This window comes from Rhipicephalus microplus, chromosome X, assembly GCF_043290135.1.
Source record: "Rhipicephalus microplus isolate Deutch F79 chromosome X, USDA_Rmic, whole genome shotgun sequence".
Taxonomy (NCBI): Eukaryota; Metazoa; Arthropoda; class Arachnida; order Ixodida; family Ixodidae; genus Rhipicephalus; species Rhipicephalus microplus.
The window spans coordinates 257604729-257626280 of NC_134710.1; the positions used below are offsets into that span (position 1 = coordinate 257604729).

The 21552-nt window shown below is 46.9% G+C and overlaps 1 protein-coding gene across 1 annotated transcript; it reads right to left on the minus strand.

The window, feature by feature from the left end:
* Window positions 1-3427: 3427 nt before the first annotated feature.
* LOC119161581 (uncharacterized) lies at window positions 3428-5388 on the minus strand. The gene has a single exon (XM_037414121.2). The coding sequence runs from the start codon at window positions 5255-5257 to the stop codon at window positions 3488-3490; it is 1770 nt and encodes a 589-aa protein (XP_037270018.2). The 5' UTR covers window positions 5258-5388; the 3' UTR covers window positions 3428-3487.
* Window positions 5389-21552: the final 16164 nt, after the last annotated feature.

Consider the following 21552-nt stretch of genomic DNA (forward strand, 5'->3'; position numbering starts at 1 on the left):
GGAAGCGTCCAATATTATCAGTGAAAAGATTAGAAGAAAGGGGCCCAATGGATGGCGGAAGTAAACAAAAAGGATAGAAAGGCAGCTGCAAAGTTTTTGGACCATCTCAATATAAGACAAGCATGGAACAGAGGTTTACAACTACAGTTGAAGGGGTTGCACTATAAGGGGATGAGGCAATGGAATATATAGGAACAATGATGACAGAGACATTTAAACACAAAGAAATTGCTGCATGCATTATACCAGATGAGGATGGACCAATTAGTGCAGTGGCTCCACTGGGACGCGAGTGGGAAAAGGCAGAGAAGGGGGTTCCTAATAGCAGATCAACAGGATCTGACGGCATCCCAATTATACTAATAAAGAAACTAAGACCACACTCTAAGCAAACATTAAGAGAGGCAGCGAGCACAGCAATTATGGATGGTGAAGCCCCCAATGGGCGAAAACTAAGCAGGATGAGCATGATCTATAAAGAAAACGGGGACAAAGCTGATATAAACAACTACTGTCCTATAACATTGACATCAGTTGTGTACAGGCTGGTGATGTAGAAAGTGAAGAAAAGACTGCAGACATGGGTTGAAGAAAAGACTGCAGACATGGGTGCTGGGGGAACTACAAAATGGGTTCCGTAAAGGCAGGAGGTTGGAGGACAATCTGTTTTTATTGATGCAGTGTATTGAAATAGAGGAAAAAGAACACAGGCCCCTGTGGCTGGCATTTCTAGATATTGTCACGGGCTCAGTAGATGCCTGAGGATGACGACGACGAAGTGCTGTGGGGAACGTGCTCGGACTGCAGCAGCATTGTACGCATTTGCTCGCCAGTATATTCATTGTGTATACTTTATTCCCCGTAACAATATCAAGGGAGCTTACGATAGTGTGATTCAAGAAGACTTGTGGGGAATACTGGACACACTCGATGTAAAAGATAGAATAACTAATCTTCTATAGGATATCTATAAAAGTAACAAGGTAGTTATAAAATGAGACACACAGGTACGCAAACCTATACAGATATAGCGCAGGCTTCGACAGGGATGTCCCTTGTCACCTTTGTTATGTACGGTCTATCTATAGGGACTAGAAGCCAAATTAGAGGGGAGTCAACTCGGCTTCAGCCTCTCTTTTGGCAAGCAAGGAAAACACATTGAACAGTCATTACAAGCGTTGATGTATGCAGATGATATCGTATAAATAGCCGACAACAAGAAAGATCTGCAGGGATTGATATACATATGCGGTAATGAGGGATATAGGTTAAATTTGAAGTTCAGTAGGAAAAAATCTGCAATCATGATTTTTAATGATAACAAAGGCAGTGAGCATAAGATACAGGAAGTTACGCTAGAGATAGAGGATAAATACAAATACCTGGGTGTATGAATAAATGAGGCTGAGTACCTAAGGGAGCACGAAAGATACGTAATGACTAAGGGCAACAGGAATGCAGCTGTAATAAAAAAAAAAAGGGCACTTTGGAACTACAATAGGTATGACGTTGTGAGAGAGATTAGGAAAGGTGTCAATGTCCCGGGTTTGACGTCCAGCAATGCGGTCTTGCGCATAAAATCAGAGGTTCAAGCAAGATCATAAATTAAACAACGTGGCATGGGCAGACTTGCTTTGGGAGCACATGGGAATACCCCGAATCAAGAGGTACAGGGTGACATGGGATGGACATCGTTCAAGTGCAGGGAAGCTAGCAGCAAGATAGAATTTGAGGAGCGGTGGGCCAAGAAAGTTTTCAGCTACTTGTACAAGAAGAATGTCGATACTAAATGGAGGAAGCGAACTCGAAAATTGTCAAGCAAGTAATTAGACAACAGCAGAATACCAAGCCAAAAGGAAACATCAGTTAAGAAGAAGGTAATGGAAACAGAGAGGGACATATGGAAAATTGGAATGCTTACTAAATCATCGCTGGAGACCTACTGAACTTTCAAGCAGAAAATCGCAAAATAAAAGATCTATGATAATTCTCGGAATAGTTCTCTACTGTTCAGGGCTAGAACGGGAGTATTGCAGACCAAGACGTACGAAGCCAAATAGGCAGACACGTTATGTAGTGCGTGTGGAGAGGAAAAAGAAATGGCTGAACATTTGATAATGTTCTGTAAAGGGCTGCACCCTATAGTACAAAATAATGGCTCGGAATTTTTCAAATCATTGCAGTTTAAGGACAGTGAAGGCAAAATGGGTAGAAATAACCAGGAGGCTGACTGATTGGTGGCTACAATCAAGGCACGAGCCGCTGCTCGATCTTAAGGGCACAGCCGATTACATCCATCCATCTATGATGATGCCTCAACTATGGCTCATACGCACTCAGCGGGATTGACCAAAAATTGTTTTCTTTTTTTTCCTATCTTTTTCTTGTTCCGTGCATGCTCGGTATCAGTTCCCTATGGCATGTTGGGGAGGTTTCTGCTGCAGTAACATCGTCAGGTATTTACTGGGCAAGCTGTTACCTTCATTGTTAGTGGACTGGTGGTGAGCGATGAGATTTACGTGAGTTCATACTTCCTGCGAAGCGCTGGTGGCTACAGTAACGCATTTTTGCCTAAAATTTGCGTCGTCCCGCCAATAGGGATCCGCCGCGGTCAGATGGGTGCGCGGTTTCGTTACTTTAGCTCATCAATCGCATCTCTCCAGTGCCCTGACCCAGTGAGAATGTATTTGACACCGTGGTTTAGGGTCTTTGCGCTTGGATTGATTGACGACGCAAACTGCAGGTGACCAATGTAACCTCTATTTCTCGCTGAAATCAGCGCAACTGAGAAAATTTAGAGGCTGGTCGGGAATTTTAGCGTAATTTTAGCAACTTTCATGTTTTTTTCTTTGTGCAGAAATGGAGATTTGCATCAAATTGGCACAATTGCCACACATGTTGCACCCCTGCATCTATGTTGGAATGTAACAGGCCCCTTAGGAGGTTCAGCTGGTTCTACTCCCATTGAACCTGCTGGCTGCACAGCTGTACAGAATGCTCTTTCTTTAGACAATACAGCTCTTTTTTAAAGTCCTATGACAGCCAGGCCCCTGTTGTTTTTGCACTCAAACCCTATGTTGTGGCATATATACTGCTGCAACTAAACTTATATTTATACTCATCAATGATCAACTTGAGGGCTGTCATTTATACTACTACTGTATACTGCTGTGGTAGGTATCAATTTATGGCATGCTGTTTTAGAAAATGCAAAACTTGCACAAAATTCAAGATATTCACAGCGAGATTTTTAAAAGCGATATGAGAACTGACATGATAGGAGTACAGAAAATGTGGCCTGTCCGTTATGTAAGAGCAGAACTACATGTGCAAAAAAAAAAAAAGGATTAAATTTGAACTAACCTGCTTTAGAGCAGAATCTGGTCAGACAAATAGGCAAGCATTCCGAAATACACAGGCACACAGCTTACTCTTATTTATAAATTTTATTTATGAATTTATGAAACAACACTTTGCTGTTGATGAACTATGTCTTGGTGAAAAATGATGTTATCTTTGCTTGATCTTCACAGACGAGCTTACTTGAAAGCCTTTGTTTTTTGCTTGCACTATTTATATCATCGAGAATACTGCGCTTAGCTACTTTTCTTGCAGCAGAAGGCTTTGTCTGTAATGAGGATCCCTTCCTCGTGGCTTTCTTCTGCACTACACTTGGCTCTTCCTTCTGAGCTGACACAAATGAAGTGTCCTTGTCTGGCAGTTTGCGAATGCTGCTCTTCCTCTTCTTCTTCTTGTGGCCTGAGTCTGTCATAGCATGAAGTGCCGCAATTAAATGTGTTGCCCCTTCACGTTCAAACTGCTCCAAGAGGCGCTGTTTCAGGGGTACATCATATCCATCATCCTCACTTTCAGGCTCTGGCGTCTTGAAATATTCCAGCAGGTGTGGTATTCGTAGCGGTGTACTGTTTGCATCGCGATTGTCCATCACCGACAGAGGACGGAAGAAGGTGTGTCGTGTAGACAGGAAGTCTGTAAGTCGTCGCAGAATACGCAGTGTATTCGCAGAATCTGCAGTGCCCAGCGTTGCGTCATTGGCATCATCCAGATTTTCTGTGTCTTCCTCTTCGTGAAACCTACGAGCTAGCAGCACCAGGTTCGCCTGACAATGAAGCACAGTCTTCCAGATGGGCCCGTGTCCACATGCTGATCTTATACAACGCCCGATGGTGCATATGACGACCTCGATGGCAACCATTGTCAGGCCTCTTTCCACCACGTTTTGCAGCTTAAGCAGGACGTCAACGAATGCAGCCAGCTTGCAAATGTACGGTTTAAGTGCGCAGTACTCAGGAGCTGCGAGGCTGTCACTGCCTAGCCTTGCTTGCTTCACATAGGATACCACTGTCTTACACATTGGCGAGTTTTTCTGAAGTGAGAGACGTTTCAGTTCCTTGAATGCGTCGTGCGGCAGCTTAAAGACGGGGGAAGCCATGGCAGTTGCAAGCGCCAGTTCGTCACAGCTGTTCACAAGGATGCGAAGGAAGGCGTTCATGATGCGCAAGCTGTATTCGACGGAGTCTGAGTCCGACTTCTCCACGGTAGAAGCATCAGGCTCGGGCACAACGGAAAAGTCCGCGCGGACGCTAACGTTGCTGATGTCGTAGTCTTCGTTGACACTGATATCGAGCGGCGCCTCAGTGACAATACGTCTGGGCTGCCTGCCTTTAAATAGCAGCTCGATACATTCTTTGGTAAAATGCGTCGTGATAGGTCCGTGCACTAAGTAAACTGACTTGGCAACTTGCGCTGCAAACATGCTGTCCTCCTCGATGGCGCGTCTAAACACTTTCAAGACCTGCCATTCATTCGACGTGTTGGTATGCGACAGAAAGTCGAGATACTCTTGCACGAACTCTGATTTCACAGGCTCATCCGGTCTTGCGAGGTGCTCTTTGTAAAGGAAGTCTGCGTACATGACTTCGCTTGCGAGGGCATAAAACTTGCCTGACCTCTGATTCACACGCGCGGTGCATAAGTGAAGAGCCTTGAAGTGTTCTGGTATGGCCAGCACGGTCGTACGCCAATTAGGGAACAGTTCGCGTTTACGAATAGAGTTCACGATATATCCAAAGAGTGTAGAGGTTTTTAGGTCGTCGGAAGGCGACTCTGTTCTCAAGATATGCACTTGACGGTTAGGTCCTGCTTCCGATTTAACGAATTCAACGACTGCATCTTGAACACATGGATCATAGGCTGTCCACAGGAAGCAGGCGCCTACTTCCTCGCCCTGAGCCATCACAAGGAATAGCAAACAAACGAGCGACAAAAATCTACTTGACAGCGCTACCACTTCGCCCAAGAGCTTCAACGACTGCGCGCCAAAACTAGAGTATACATGAATGGACGTGGCTGTACCCACTGAAGAAAGAAATATGTACCCTATAAATAGGTGGATGAATGAATGGGACTCTACTTTTTAGATTGGGCGGCGGCTAGCGCCACCTGGCCGTATACTTAGTTAACTATTTATTAGAGTTGTATTTTTTTCTTTAAATAGTGAAGTTAAAGACTGGTGCTTTCAAGTGAAGAATTTAATTTTCACTCGTGCATTGACTTTAGCCACCAATCAGATAACCTTCTTCTAGTTAATTCTACAAAGTCTATTTTACCCTCCCTGTCCCTAAACCCCAGTGCTTTAAAAAACTCTGCGCCATCATCCTGAACTATAGGGTGAAGCCCTCTGCAGAACATTATCAAGTGTTCGGCAGTTTCTTCCTCATCTGCACATGCACAGCGTGTCTTCCCCTTCGTGTTTGGCCCGATATGTCTTGGTTCAGATATTTGTATTTATCTGTTATCTTTAGCGTGACCACTTGTAGTCTAAGCTCACTACCTTCATTATCGTAAAAAATCATGACTGTTGTTTTTTTCTTACTGAATCTGAAATCTAACCTATCTCTCTCATTATCGCAGATGTCCATCAATCTCTGCAAATCTGTGGTTCTTCATGCCATCTACCCGGAACGGTATCCAAGTGCGGATTGCCCCGCTTGTGGATTGATAGCAACATTCAACCATGTGTTGTGGGAATGTAAAGCCATCGGCCCCGCCCTCAGTGAGGAAAGGTGGGCTGCGTAAGTTAAGGATCAAACCCTGGTCGTCCAGAGTGCTCGTTATTGGGCCGACAAGCTCGGCTTGACAGTCCCTACGTGGGATTAGCCGGGTGGCACGGGGTCTCCCCTGCATCTTCTCAGGACCAAAATAAAGTTCTAATCAATCAATCAATCGTTGTGTTCGCGAATGACGTAAGGTTTTAGAAGTTCATCCTTCAGCGAGTATGTGGTCACGGTTGCGTGCGCGGCATTCAGCGTGCTATCGCGAGGGGTTTTCGAAGCCCGCGACAGCTTCTCTCTTAATGTTGGAGACAGTGGTGAACCGTTTCCGCGCGCAACGGTGACGATTGGAAAGCATTGGCCCGGTGCTCTCACTAAGGCTGCTGTAGAAAGACGTGCCTAACCCAATTGTGTTTGACACAAGAAGGCGATTTGCGAAGCTGCTTGATGTCTTCAGATTCCATTGCGTTTTGTGCGAGGTAGTTTTATATGGACCGAAGTTCTCTTCGAAGCGGTCGTACCCGAACGACCGCCCTACCCCACTGTAGCTTGACTGAAGCGCCGCCACGTTGTATGAAACTCTATGGTGCGAATGTTATGACGCACAGATGCAAGGGATAATCTGAAGCTAGGTGCAACATGCTTCTATGGAAGAAGGCCAATGCAGATGGTACTGTTAAAGTATGTCACGCACGCTACCGGTTCACCTGATAAAAAAAAAAAAAGACGTCCACGGCGATTACCCTGCCGAGTTGCACAGTTTCTCTCTTGCATTCAGCTCAATAGACTTGAAGCCCGAAACTGGAAGTTTATTCGAAAAAATCAATAGCAGCGCTTGCACTCACTAAAACGTTGTTCCATTTCCAGTACACTCGCTTGGGCACTATACCGACGTATAAGCATGCAGTCAATTTACATGTCTCTCCAATAAAGGTTCCTACGGCAGTAGGAACGGCATCCCCGCGAAGGTGAACTGCCACTGGCACTGCGAAGTGGTCAGGTTAGAAGTGTTTTGAGCACAAAAAAGACCCTTTCGTTGGTTCCCAGTCGCGTTGGCTCGATTCATAGCCTCCTTCGACGAGGATCTTTGGGAAACCTGCACGAAGGCAATTATAAATGTACGCGAATTCGCTGACATTATTGACACGTGGACAAATATTCATGAATAAATTGAAACACAGGGATATCACGACGCGGACAAAGCGAACTAAAAAAGAAATTCCGGTGCTAGCTGCGCCGTATCGTCAGCGTTGTGGTTATTTGCTCTGCGTTTTATTGCGTTCAAGAACTGTCACCAAGAGCCGTAAGTAAACCCCAGGAACACTATAGAGACGCATGAAATATTGTGCATTATGTTCTGCGAGGATACTCTCGATCATAACGTACGACGTACATAAAGAAAGTTCCATACACTCACCTGTAGAAGCTGACACCTGGTTCCCGTTTTATCGAGGGCATCACAGCTCCTTAGCCGATGCAATCAGATGTATCGCTTTCCGGCTCGGTCAGCTGGCGATGTCCCTGCGCTCTGGCCAGCGCAACGCGATATCGTCTCCTAGCAACCAGATGAGCGTGCCCACAAGTGCGAGGAGGAGCGCTCCTACTCTTCCCTACTTCCAGCTTCACAAAATGTGACGTCACGGCCTCTCCTCAGTTTTTTCCTTCCACCATGTATTCTGGACACTGTCGAATTCCGCCATATTGTCAAATTTTGTAATGACGGCATTTTAAGCCAATAAGAGAGGTCGTAGCAGCTCACTTAGCCAATTAGCACTGATCAATGGCGGAATTTGACAATGTCCTGAATAGCACCGAAAAACTAGATTTGTCTTTTTTTTTCTTTAAATGGTCAAGGTAAGCACTGGCACTTCGCAGTGAAGGATTTAAATTTCACTCGTGCCTTGATTGTAGCCACCAATCAGATAACATCCTTTTAGTTATTTCTACCCGCTTAAAGTCTATTTTGCCCTCCCTGTCCCTAAACCCCAGTGCTTTGAAAACTCTGAACTGAAATCCTGAACTATAGCCCTTTAGAGAACATTATCAAGTGTTCGGCAGTTTATTCCTCCTCTCCTCACGCACTGCATACCGTGTCTACCCCTTAATTCATACTTGGCCCGATAGATCTTGGTTCGCAATAATCCCGTTTTAGCCTCAAACAGTAGAGAACTGCCCCGAGTATTATCATAGATCTTTTCCTTGTCAATTTTCTGCTTAAAAGTTCGATAGATCTCTAGTGCCGACTTCTTAATCATGCCAATTCTCCACATGTCGGTCTCCGTTTCTTTCACCTTTTTCTTAACCGATAGTTCTTTTTGGTTTGGCCCCCTGCTGCTTTCTAAGTATTTACTCGTCAATTTTCTGGTTTGCTTCCTCCATTTTGTATCGACATTCCTCATGTGCAAATAGCTGGACACCTTCCTAGCCCAACGCTCCTCCCCCATTTGCTTTCGTGCCGCATGTTTTCCACGGTGAGGCCCGAACGCTCATGGCTCAGTCTGCACCGCCCATGACGTGCGCCTCACGCCACTGCCATTGCCGTTCGGCTAGTGCTTCAGCTGCGTTGTTGGGGCCTACCAGAAGCTATAAGAAGCTCTGAATTTCCGAGGCCCTCCAAGCAAACGCCACACTGTTGTGGACTTGCGGCAGCCGAGACGTGTCGCTTCCTCAGCAGCTACAGCTGGAATAATGGCCGCTCCTGCTGTCTCTGTGCTGCCGGGCCCACCTGCAAGCCCGACGGCACGATCATCAGGACCTTTACAACAGGAGACTTTACCCGAGTCATCTCTAGTGCCACTAATGTGCTCGCTTGACCACCACCTGCGGCCACAGATGACGAGCTCATCGACTCCGTGAACTCCCATAATGGGGCATTCAGACGACGGACCGAATACGGATTTGTCGTGGACGCGGATGGCTAATCCGCGGATCATCTGCCAGCAGGCGCATTCACACGATGAATGGTGTCTTAGGAGAGAACAGCCGGATAACCCCCGACCGCAGACTCTGCGCTTACCTGCGCACACTGCCAGCAGACAGGTTCGACAACGTGGACGCCGACAGGAAGCGACGCTTGGCTGCAATGGCTGTCGCGTTGTGTGAAATTGACGAGGACTGTTATTCCTTCCGGAGAAAATGGAGTTGCTGGCAAAAGGACTGAGTGAGAAGGAAAGAATTAGGCATCCAAGATCTTTTGTACAAAGAGCTCTTGAAAACTGACCACGAAGAATACCGGAGGCTGCTTCGTGTCAGCAGAGAGCAGTTTCTGCAACTGCTGTCATGCGTGGAAACTCGCATACGAAAGAAGGACACAGTGATGCGCCATTCTATATCGGCAGAAACACCCCTGCAAGTCACGCTGCGATACCTCGCTTCAGGTAGGTATCGCACGATTGCATGTTTTTTGCAGAAACCTTTGTGCATGCGAAAGAAGCAAGACCAGTGTAGACCAGTTTCATGTGACCACGCTGCGGCACACAATTTCTATATATGAACACGCTCAAAATCATATTCAACTGTGTACATGTAGCTGTAACATTCAGCATAAATGTGTCTAGCTAATATTCTACTAAACTGTCGCTATAAAACAACTGGGCACCATTTGTATTTGTACACTTCGTACATTTTGTCGTCTGGCGCAAATAATTGACTAAGAACATTGTTTTTGTTTTTCGTTGCACGAGAGAGCTAGCATTCGCTCAGCTGTCAGTTTAGACTGGGCCATTCTAGCGTCAATGACAATATTTATGAAACGTGCGCATCTACGAAGAGCTAGGAGGAGACTTCATAAGAACACTCTGCACTGAAGAAGAGTCGAAAAATGTAATGGAAGGCTTCAGTCAGAAATGGAATTTCCCGAACTGCTTTGGAGCAATCGATGGAAAACACGTGCTTATAAAGAAGCCGCCGAAATCGGGAACAATTTATCGGAACTATAAAAAAAGTTTTAGTGTTATTCTTTTCGCCGTTGTTGATGCCAATTACAAGTTTTTGTATACTGATATTGGTGCACCAGGATCAGAAGAAGATGCAGGTGTCTGGCAAACGACACTCCTGCAGAAAGACATAGACAACAAAAAAGCAGGCCTGCCAGAACTTGTAAAGATGGCTAGTTCACCGGATGTGCACGTTAATTCCACCTGTGTTCGTAGCGGACGACGCATTCCCCATCGGACAAAATTTATTGAAACCTTCCGGGGGCACGAATCTAACAGAAGAAAAGAAGATATTTAATTACAGGTAAAACATATTGCACATGATACAGCACATATCACGTGAAAGCTTGAACTGTCACGGTGCATTTTCAGAGCTACTAATATATCAAAAGTTTCATAGCTCGTAGTGTTCATGTTATGTGTTGGAATAATTATGGCAACTCCCGCGTCTAACTTGATTGCATGTACGACTTATGATGTCAGCAACTTATATTATGAATTGGGACTCCAAATATTCAGTGAAACCTTAATTTCTACAATCCTCGGTAAGGCTGTTTATTAGCATCCTCATAATATTTTCCCTGTCGTGCAATTTTTGATGTGGTTGTCTTTTTTTTCATGTTGTCTAGGGCCCGCTGTGTAGTTGAAAATGCTGAAAAAGACGGGAGCGATTGCGACACTCCACGCAAGCATGCGCAACGGGCACCAACTTCGCCATATATGGATGCTTCTGACAGCTGTGACACACTGCCGCGTCCAGTGCAGATTGCAGCAAATGGTAGTGGAATGCCTCAGCCGAGCACAGTGATTTCGACGCCACAACTTCTGCAGCACCCAGCTGCGGCTTTTCTGAAGCAAAACCCACAGCCGATGACCATGAACACGGTGAGGAAGAAGGGCAAGTCAAAGCGCCGTGGGCCACATCGTACACCGCAGCTCCCAAATCGACCTGCGGTGAGTAGCGGTGAGTGCAGGCACTGCAACCGCGTCCCAACCACAGTGCACACAAGAGGTTCCTCACAGCGCCAGCACGGCGGAAAGCTCTGCGCCACAAGCTACTGTTCCAGCAAGTGCGTTCCAAGATCGCATTTTATGCTGGCACCTGTGCTATTGTCACGGAGTGGTGTCATCAAGGTGCGAGTCAACAGCGGCCGAAACATCATGGCAGCCGACATGTCCTCCCGGGAGAGCCTGGAGAAGCTGTCACGGAGCTCTGTGGCATTCGTGTCCACCCAAATCCCTGCTGACCAAGGATACAGCACGAAATACCTGCACGGTGTGGAAGGTGACCTTGCAGATCATGAGCTGCTGCAGTGCATTGAGTCGAGCGTCCCGGGGGTGTCTGCGGTACGGTGCGGAAATGCAGACACGCTGCTGTTTGCTGGCCCCGTCCCACCAGAGCACGTGAGCCTCTTCAAGCTGCGATGTCGGGTGCGCCCTAGCTGCTAGGCCGCGTCCATTGCAGCGCATGCAGTGTGGCCGCCTTGGTCACGCAACAGCCACCTGCAGGTACACCAAATACTGCCTACATTGTGGTCAGAGTCATCCCTTCATGGAGAGCTGCGGTGCCAGAGCCCATTGTGTAAATTGTGGTCATAACCACGCAGCAAATACTCCCACCTGTTGTAAATGGCAAGAGGCACGCAAGGCGGCCACCATCCTGGCTTCCTCTTCGGTACCGCTTTCCAGACGAGCTGTGTGCGCCATGGTACAGGAAGAAAATCACCGACAGCAGACGGGCCCACCTGCTAACGCAGTCACGCGAACATATGCACAAGCCGCTTCCAGTGCACCACGCCCGGTACCAACCCCTGCCCGCCAGCAGGCTATGCCCGTTCGGTGCCATCTAGTACTGATTCTAATGCATCTCCTGTTACACCTGCTGCGGCGCTTTCTGCTGAGGCTGTGTCACAATTGCGAGATGATCCGCGAGGCGCCATCATCGCCTCACTGCAGCTCACTCTGCGGGCGGTCGGTGAACTCCTCCCATCGCACAGTCCGCGGAAAGTAATCTGTCTCCAGGCCGGTGGCTTGCGGAAAACTTCCAGCCATCATGGCTAGTCAAGGGCCCAGCCGCCGTCCACGTGTTCTCCAGTGGAACATCAACTCGTTGCGGTGGCGGCACTTCGAAGTTAAACAGAGCTTGCTTCAGGACGAGTACGATGTACTCGCTCTGCGGGAAATGTACGTCACTAGCGAGACTCCACGGCTGCCTGGATTTGTCGGCTACTGCAGTACCACATCCTGCACTGTCTCTGGATGCTCTGATGAGCCATGCCTGGTGGATGGTCATCCCCAAAACGCCGCTCGACATGCCGGGTACATGCATACCTCTATCGCACACACGATAGACCGTGTTGATGACCTCACAAGTGACCCGTTGGAATGTTGTGCTGTAACAGTGCATCTAGGCTCCTGGGACATCACTGTGGCCAGCTTCTACGTGCGTCCCAACAAACCTAGGAACGCTTCGAGCCTGCTTCCCCTAGTTGCTCGCCTGGCCGTAATTTTCTCCTCTGCAGGAACTTGAACGGTCACCATACTGCCTGGGGTGGAGACAGATGTTGTGCACGAGGCCGAGCCACTGCGGATGTCATCCTTCAAGCAGGCCTCAATATTTTGAACACTGGGCAGCCCACCTTTGTGCGCAGAGGCGTGCGTACTGCTATTGACATTAGTGTGTCGAGAAAGCATTGTGCATGCACCTGGTCAATCAGTCCAGACACCTGGGGATCAGATCACTTTCCAATTTCGCTCAACACCAACACTGTGCCCTCCCCCAGGAGCCGAGTTTGCTCTATGGTCAATTGGGGCATATTTCGATGACTGAGTGTGACTCCTGCGGAGGGCGAGTTCCTGCAGCATGTAATCGACAGTGCTAAGGTGGCTACCGTCAAGTCGAGAACCAAGCTCGGACGTCCCATTCCTGACCTCAAGCAGCTACAGTTGTGGGCCATGCGGAGAAGGGCCGAGTGCCATGCCATCCGCAGTTCCATGGCAGAAGATTGGACAGCTTTCAGGTGACTGGACGCTGTCTGTAGACGCAACGCAAACAGACGATGGAAGCGAAGCTGGAGGGTGTCTGCAGTACCATCTCGAGCTCTCAACGCAGTTCAACTGCGTGGCGGCTTCTGCGATCGCTGCAGTGCGGGCCAGCCATCTGTCAGCCTATACTTGCCGTGCCCATCTCTCTGGTCCTCAGGGAGCTCGCTCTGGCGGACCTCATGGCGAGTCGATTTAGGACTAGCAGCAGAGGCCCGGCTCTTTGACAGACCAGTATGTATACCCCATATACACCACCCTGCCTTTACCATTGAGAGAGTGGCAGCCCTGTGCAACGAACCGTTCTTGCCCGATTAACTGACCGCATCTCTCAACCGCTAGAAATGGCGAAGCGCATTGGGAGCGGGCGGAATTACGTTACAGATGCTCCGCATTCTGGCATACAGTGAGAAGGCCCAGCTGCTTGACTATTTCAATGACATCTGGAACAGCGGACAGCTACCAGAGTCCTGGCTTACTGCCATCTTCGTGCCGATCCTAAAAGCGTGTAAGCCAGCGTCGACCCCTTTATCGTACAGACTTGTCTCTCTTACCTCAGCCGCCTGAAAGGTGATGGAAGCAATGACGTTGGCCCGCCTCGAGTGGATTGCTAGGGCCCTAGACTACTTTCCCGAGCAGCAGACTGGATTCTGTCACCACCGCTACATAGAAGACTCGCTTAGTGACATCGTCTTAGCACTGGAGCATACAAGAAGCATTAAAGAGGTGGCCCTTTTAGTGCTTTTGGACGTGCAGAATGCCTTCGATGGCATGCCGTACCTACCCAGTGCAATGTTCCATATACGTTGACAACGTCGCCTTGTGGAACTGGGCCCTACCAGAAATCTGTGAACTCTCCGATCTTGCCTGAAAAGAACACTGAATGGTGTAGTCAGCCATGTCGCATCTGTAGGTCTGGCTGTCTCTCCTGTCAAAATGAAGGCACTTCTTGTGCACCCCAGACCAAGAACACGCAGCAGAGTGACCTGTCTAACGATCAAGGGCACCACAATACCGTGGGAGAGTGCGGTGACCAATCTCGGGCTTCGCATTGTCCATCAGCTGTCTTGGGCCTTTCCAGTCAAGGAAGCCATATGCATGGTGAAAAGAACCCAGAAGGCTGTGAAGGGCATCTTCTTCAGTGGCCGCGGCTGCTCACCATTCTGGGCTCTTTGTCTTTACACAGCAGCAGCAACATCACAGCTGCTGTACGCATTTCCTGGGGTAGCACTTCATCGGCGGCTTTTGGAGCACCTCGAGTTACTGCATAGGGGCTTCATTCCCTGTGTCTTTGGCCTGCCGCAGTCCTCTAGAGTCCCAGCCACTCTGGCAGAGGCGGGTGTCTGGCCTCTCTCCCTGCTCTTAAAGCAACGTGGGCTTCTACACATTGATTGGCTAGCCCATGCGCCTGATGGGTGCCCCCTGCTTGCCCGGCTGCAAAGTCGACCAGGATCTCGGATGGGTGAGCTGCTGCAGATCTATCAAGCCGCTGTGGGACCGGTGCCTCCAACCGTCCCTCTTCCCCCGCCAACAGAAAAACCACTGGCTATCAACACTGGTCTGGGAGGGCTCTCTAAGCGTTGCTCACTCATTTGCGCACTCAAGCAGGCATCTGCCTCCAAGATAGAAGAAGAGCTGGCTGGAAGGCTTATTGCATACACAGACGGCTCCGTCATCCCAGACACAGGCTCGGCCACAGCTTCCTGCGATATTCCAGCACTTGGTTGGATGGTCTCCTGCCGTCTGCCTTTTGCGGCCTGCTCTATCGCTGCAGAGAAGGCCGGTCTCCACCTGGCAGTTGACCTCCTGGCAGCAAACCCCCCCAACGTGCCCCGTGGCTGTCGCGTGCGACTCAAGAGCTGAGTTGCTGGCCTTGGCAAAGCCGGAATGGGCAGGCTTCCCAATGCAAGCGCTCATCACCAAACTGCACGCCCTCCTTGCCAGTGGCGTCGATGTTTCCCTGCACTGGATCCAATCTCATGCGGGAATCCAGAAAAACGAGCAGGCTGATGCCCTGGCTAAAGTAGCACATCACTTCGCCGTTCCTGTGTGCCATACCGTGGTTGCCTCAGACTTTTCGAGGCTCACATTGAGGAGGCTGTTGCTACGCTGCCACCCTGATGGTCGTGTAGCAAAGATGGAACCACCAACCCAGCTGCCTGACCGGGGTTTCACCAGGAGGGAGAGGTCTCTGCTACTTTGCTTACGCATCGGCTGCTCCTGGCCTCCGGCCCGGCGTCATCGGCTTGGCAGAGCCTCGTCCCCTGCGTGCGCTGCGTGCAGGGCAGAACCATCGAGCACCTGTTGTGTGTCCAGCGCATCGCACACAACGCGGCGTATTGCTCGTCAGACATCGCCACCACGGTCTGCCCGCAGCTACACAGAAAGACCTTCTTCCTGCACGACACCACACCCAGGTCTTTAAGGCGGTTCTTCACTTCCTTGAAGACACTGGACTAGACAACCGGCTATAGAAGCCGCCCGCCACGTCCTTGGTCATGGACACCATTTCTCTTCTCTCTTCACATCTTTAATGCCTTCTTTCCCTTCTCCCCTACAGGTGCTGAGCCGTTCTCCCAATTAGGGCTGCAGAAGTTGCGTCTTTTCCTTTCCTGAACCTCTTTCTCTCTCTCTCCTCCCCCATTTCTCTCCATTGCTTCTCAAATTTTGTATTGTATCTTATCTTTATCCCCATGTATTCCCTGATTTGGTGTATTCCCGTGAGCTCCTAAAGCAGGTCTACCTTTTCCACTTTGCTTATTTAAAGGGACACTAAAGGCAACTATTAAGTCGACATTGATTGTTGCAATAGTGGTCCAGAAACCTTTTAGTGTTACTTTTGTGCCAAGAAAGGGCCTATTTAAAAATAAACTCATGTTTTGGTGGTCTTCATTGGGTTAGCGCACTTCTAATTACCAGTCTCAAGAAGCGGACCGACCGGACCAGTCACGTCACTAACTGTTGCCATGCACAATGTTGCCCGGCTTTACTGCACTAGTAGTAGCAGACCGAAAGCAGCAGAAGCCACAGCAGCAACAATGGCCATTGATCGATTCCCCGCCATTGGCTTCGAGATTGCAGACGTTTTTTGTTTCAACTGCACCCCGCTAGGTGGCACCTCCTGTACTACACAAAACTGAAGAAGCACCTTACTGCTGACTCAAAAGACTCACGAGAAGCGTGCCAGCTCAAGCCTAGGACACTAGAATTCCTTCAAATAAAAATGCCCATAAAAGAACTTCACAATGCGGCAACGTTCTTGTGGCCGCCTTTCCGCCATCTCCGCGTTCTTGATGAGCAGGAGAGGAAAAGTATTCATGACAGAGTACACGAATTGATAATCGATGTACATCTGCGTTTGCCACAAGGATAAACGAGCACAGATCATCCTGACTATGAACCCCAGCGAAGCGTACGTCCCTTGACGAATTTAAGGAGTGGCACAATGCTGCGGAAACTCAACCATCCGACAGTGAGCTTGACAGTTACCTTCGGGACAGTGACTCGAGTGAGGACATTGAAAAACTGCTTAAATGGGGGCAAGCCCATCGTAGGAAATACCCTGGGCTTTCATTTCTTGCAAAAAAAGTACTTTGCATCCCATCCACGAGAGCCAGCAGCGAATGCAATTTTAGTGCAGCTGGGTACGTACTCCAAGACAGGAGGACCTGCTTGAAGCCGGAGAGCCTGGACAACTTGCTGTTTTCACACAAGAACATCTAGAGTTTTGCCTTTTTCTGGCCTTTTTGCAGATCATCCATATTCCTGTGGCATCGCTTTCAAGTGCAGTCTTTTTGTGTCATTGAGTGTTATCTTAAGTGTATTTTCTATCTTTATTTCACAAAGAAGGGTGAAACCTTGTATCTGAAATAGCATCAAGCATGGTGTGTAGCAGCTTGATTATATAATTATATTGTAAATGGTAGTTACGTTTCCGTGACAGCGTTAGAATACGAAAAATATACATTTCATCTGTTTTTGGTAGCTGTTCACAATATATAACGTTAAAGTTTTTTTATCTTCCAGCAAGAAATTATTAATCAGGATCCTCTTAAAAAATTGTGTAAATATAGTTTCTAACGCGAGTGTAGAAAAAAGAATCAATGAAAATGTCCGGCATTTGATTCTATCCGCTTTTTCATGTTAGTTGTATACTTTTCAATAAAATTTGTTGCTATGTTTTATTTTCCCTATACTGCTACTTTAATGACTTGCCATGTGACATACAGGCAACATTTCATCTATATTCCTTGCTCCTAAACCACGATATGATTACGAGGCACACTTTAGTGGAGACCGGATTAATTCCGACCACCTGTAGTTCTTTAACCTGCACCTAAAGATAAGTACACGGGTGTTCTTGCCTTTCGCCCCATCAAAATGCGGCCGCCGTGGCCGCGGTAATCGCACCCACGTCCTATTACTTACCAACAAGACAGCTTAACCACTGAGTTGTCACCGCGGGCAAAGCAACATTTCAACGCATGAGCACACTGAATTTTCCCTTTGATTCCCCGTTGCAAAGCGCAAAGCATAGTCAACCACTAATATTAAACTAATATTCAATAATCATTGTCAACAACTAATATTCTCTAGTGGGCTCGGGCCGGGCCTAATCATGAGCTTAGCAAGTTTAGCAATGAACACCTGAGCCTGGACCAGGCCTCGACTTGGAACCTCAGGCCCGAGCCGGGCTCGGGTCGATCATGTACAGCCGGGCCCGGGCTTAGAACCTCAAGCTCGGGCTGGCCTCAGTCTTCATAAAGCGGGCCTGGGCTGGGCTTGGGCCGAAAAATCAGGCCCGTGCAGTGCTCTACTTGGGGGGGCTGAGCCCCCCCACTTTCAACAGTGGTCACTCTTGGGTGCACACGCTGGGAAAACCAACAAGGCGTAAATTGTCCATCAGAACAGTAATCACTCAATTATGTTTTTATGAGAGATTGAATTTGTTACGAGGCTATGTTACAACATAGTGAAATTTTGCCAACATTTCTGCAGCATATAACTTCTCTTGTTAGCTTTATATATATATATATATATATATTATAAACTTCGAGAATAGTGCAGTATAGGAAACAAAACAAGAATTTATTTATGTAATCCTAACAGTTTCGGCTGGTGGACCAGCCTTCTTCAGAGGATCTAAGCGGAATGATACAAGTTTCAGCAGCAGAGGGCCACCCTCACAGTTTGGAGACCCCCAAAAAGAAAAAAAAAGAAAAAAAAAGAAAAAAAGGAGACAAATGGGCGAACAAAGCAAGCAACAGACAAGAAGAAGAAAGGAGCGACGGAGAGCCGCTGGAAGCGGGCGGGTAATCCATGCATTGTTACTAGGGGTAGATAAGACGCGCCGCCAGCGGAGGCGACCAAGGAAAAAGGAAAAAGTGAAACATATTGCCGCTAACTCGCATCCCACACATGGATCCAGTTAAAGTTTACGTGGTTGGCGTTTTTATTATTATTTATTACGGTAGCCAAAAGAAACTCTAATAATCTATTTCATCTCTCTCTCCCTCTCTCTCTCTCTATATATATATATAAAGGAACAAGTGTATACTTAAGGGCTCGTTTTTCGTGTTTACACAGTATTAATGAGATCTAACAGACAATAATGCCAAGGAAGATATAGGGGAAGTTATTAGGCCAATTGTATTGTAAATGAGAAGAAAGAAAAAGTGGGTGAAAAGATAACTTGCCGTGGGCAGGATCCGAACCTGCGACCTTCGAATAATGCGTTCGATGCTCTACCACTGAGCTACCACGACAGCTATCTCCCCAGCCACTTTATTGGGTATCTATGTCACTTTAAATGTGGGAGTGTCAGTCAGTGCCACTAGTAGCCATGGCGGCGAGTGTGGCACACTCCTTATGAGCCTGTTTGGCGTCACGTAGCACGTGAACTTATTACTAACTGGTAGCTGACCAATAGTTTCTCGTATACAACCTAAAGGCACCAAGTCTGCCAGTACGAGACCCTCGTTAATGAATAAGGGAACAAGTGTATACTTAAGGGCTCGTTTTTTGTGTTTACACAGTATTAATGAGATCTAACAGACAATAGTGCCAAGGAAGGTATAGGGAAAGTTATTAGGCCAATTGTATTGTAAATGAGAAGAAAGAAAAAGTGGGTGAAAAGATAACTTGCCGTGGGCAGGATGTATATATATATATATATATAGTCTAGTAGATCCTCCGTGAGCGGTCACAACGTGGTTTATTTCGACGTTTCGGCCTAGAGTCTGGCCTTCCTGATTCCTGATGAAGGCCAGACTCTAGGCCGAAACGTCGAAATAAACCACGTTGTGACCGCTCACGAAGGATCTACTAGACTTTATGCAACGCTACGGCCACTCAACCACCATGCCTGCATATATATATCTATATCTATATATGAGATATAACAAACAGTAATGCCAAGGAATGTACAGGGGAAGTTATTAAAACCAATGGAATGTAAATAAGAAGAAAGAAAAGTGGATGAAAAAATTACCAACTGTGAGCAGGAATCGAACCTACGACCTTCGAATTACGCGTTCGGTGCTGACTGACACTCCCACATTTAAAGTGACATAGATACCCAATAAAGTGGCTGGGGAGATAGCTGTCGTGGTAGCTCAGTGGTAGCACCGAACGCGTAATTCGAAGGTCGTAGGTTCGATTCCTGCTCACAGTTGGTAATTTTTTCATCCACTTTTCTTTCTTCTTATTTACATTCCATTGGTTTTAATAACTTACCCTGTACATTCCTTGGCATTACTGTTTGTTATATCTCATTATATTGTGTTAAAACACGGAAAAACGAGCCCTTAGGTATACACTTCTTTCCCTTATATATATATATATATATATATATATATATATATATATATATATATATATATATATATATATATATATATATGTTTTTGAATGTCCTTTACATGACAAAATGCATTTGGGAGAAAAATTAGTAAAAATTTTATGCAACTGATCACAATTAACTAATGAAGTGCATTATAAAAATACCCAACAAGTTCCACATGACAGCACACCATATGTCATTGCTTTCATTCATCTAAGGTTAACCACATTTCCAAATCTACCCTGTCCTATAATGAGACGCAATTTTAGAATTCCGCGTCCTCCTCAAAGGCGCACGCATAACGCTTACACTAATGGGCATGCACTCCTGACTGACGCTCTGAGCCGAATGGTTGGCGACACCCGTCTTTCGAGAACATTGGCGTGTGCACAAGTGGGACTGTTTCTTTATAGACAGAAACTATCGGCACTTCAGTCATCTGGGCGGGGCCTTTCAAGACTTTAATTGTATCCTACTATAGTTGTGTAGAACACCTGGAATGCAGTACCTTTATTCCTCTAAATTAGAACTAAACTGGAGCAAAATGGATTATGTTGAACTTAAACCTGAACCTACGTCACGTTTTCTTTGTTTCACACCATGGCTGGAATGCTTGCATAATTGTAATGAATAAAAATGCACATGTACGAGTAATATTATAATATATGAGATTTTATTCAAAAACACAATATGATCATGAGAAACGCCATACTCTTCTACCAAAACGCTACCCACGCGGCCTGGATCGAACTCATGACTTTTGGATCAGTGGCCGAGAACCATAACCACTGCTTCATCGCAGCAGACCACATGTACGAGCAATCCAGTAATTCCACAGCATATTCAGTAGAGCTGCTGCTGCTGCCTGGAAGGACCACTAGCTGTAGTGCCACTTGTGATTTGATAGAATGTATTAAGAGTGGCAATGAATGTCTGGTCTAGTCTGTCGGAGAGTAAATATCAAAATTATTATTTTTATACACCATAGTGGAAACACCTTAGCCTTGCTACATGATTGAAAATATAGTAGGTGCTTTTGTGAATCAGTATAAACTGCTACTTCAACATGTTCTCTGATCTGCAAGCTTTTCTCCCCAAAAATCTGTAAAGTCAACAATTTACACAGAGCATCGCCTGCACCTCCTGCTTTGTGGCTTGAAAAATCTGGTACTTCAGCGGAATCTTTTTTTTTTTCCACAGCACCGCAGTGTTACTATAGCCTGGTGGTCAACTCTGGTGCATCTTGTTTTCGGTTTTAACAACACCAACACTACCTAGGTTAATGGAGAGAATGCCCTACCTTCAGCATTAAACATTTAGGTAATTAACACACTGAAACAGTTAGTGAGATATTATTTGTCTCCTTTACAAAATAATAATTGCCAGCCCCAAAAATGAAAGTAAAAGGCCATGAAAATTGATGGGGTATAGTAGCTCAGAACTGCAGTCAGGGAAGTGCCCTAGCCCACACTCTGGCCAAAGGGGGTGAGGTTTCACTTGGGGTTTCATTACTGTGCATTTCAGAAACGCTTGCTTGCATGTTTGCATTCTGCTATTTAACAGAATGCCACTATTATGGACAAGAACAAGATAGCAAAAGCAGAGATGAGAATTACTTGTTTACCGAGTACTTTTGATTGGAGAAACATCTTGGTCAGTG

Bases quoted from the DNA above. Each gene is read 5' to 3' on its own strand.
- LOC119161581 (XM_037414121.2), bottom strand. From the start codon at position 5,257: ATGGCTCAGGGCGAGGAAGTAGGCGCCTGCTTCCTGTGGACAGCCTAT.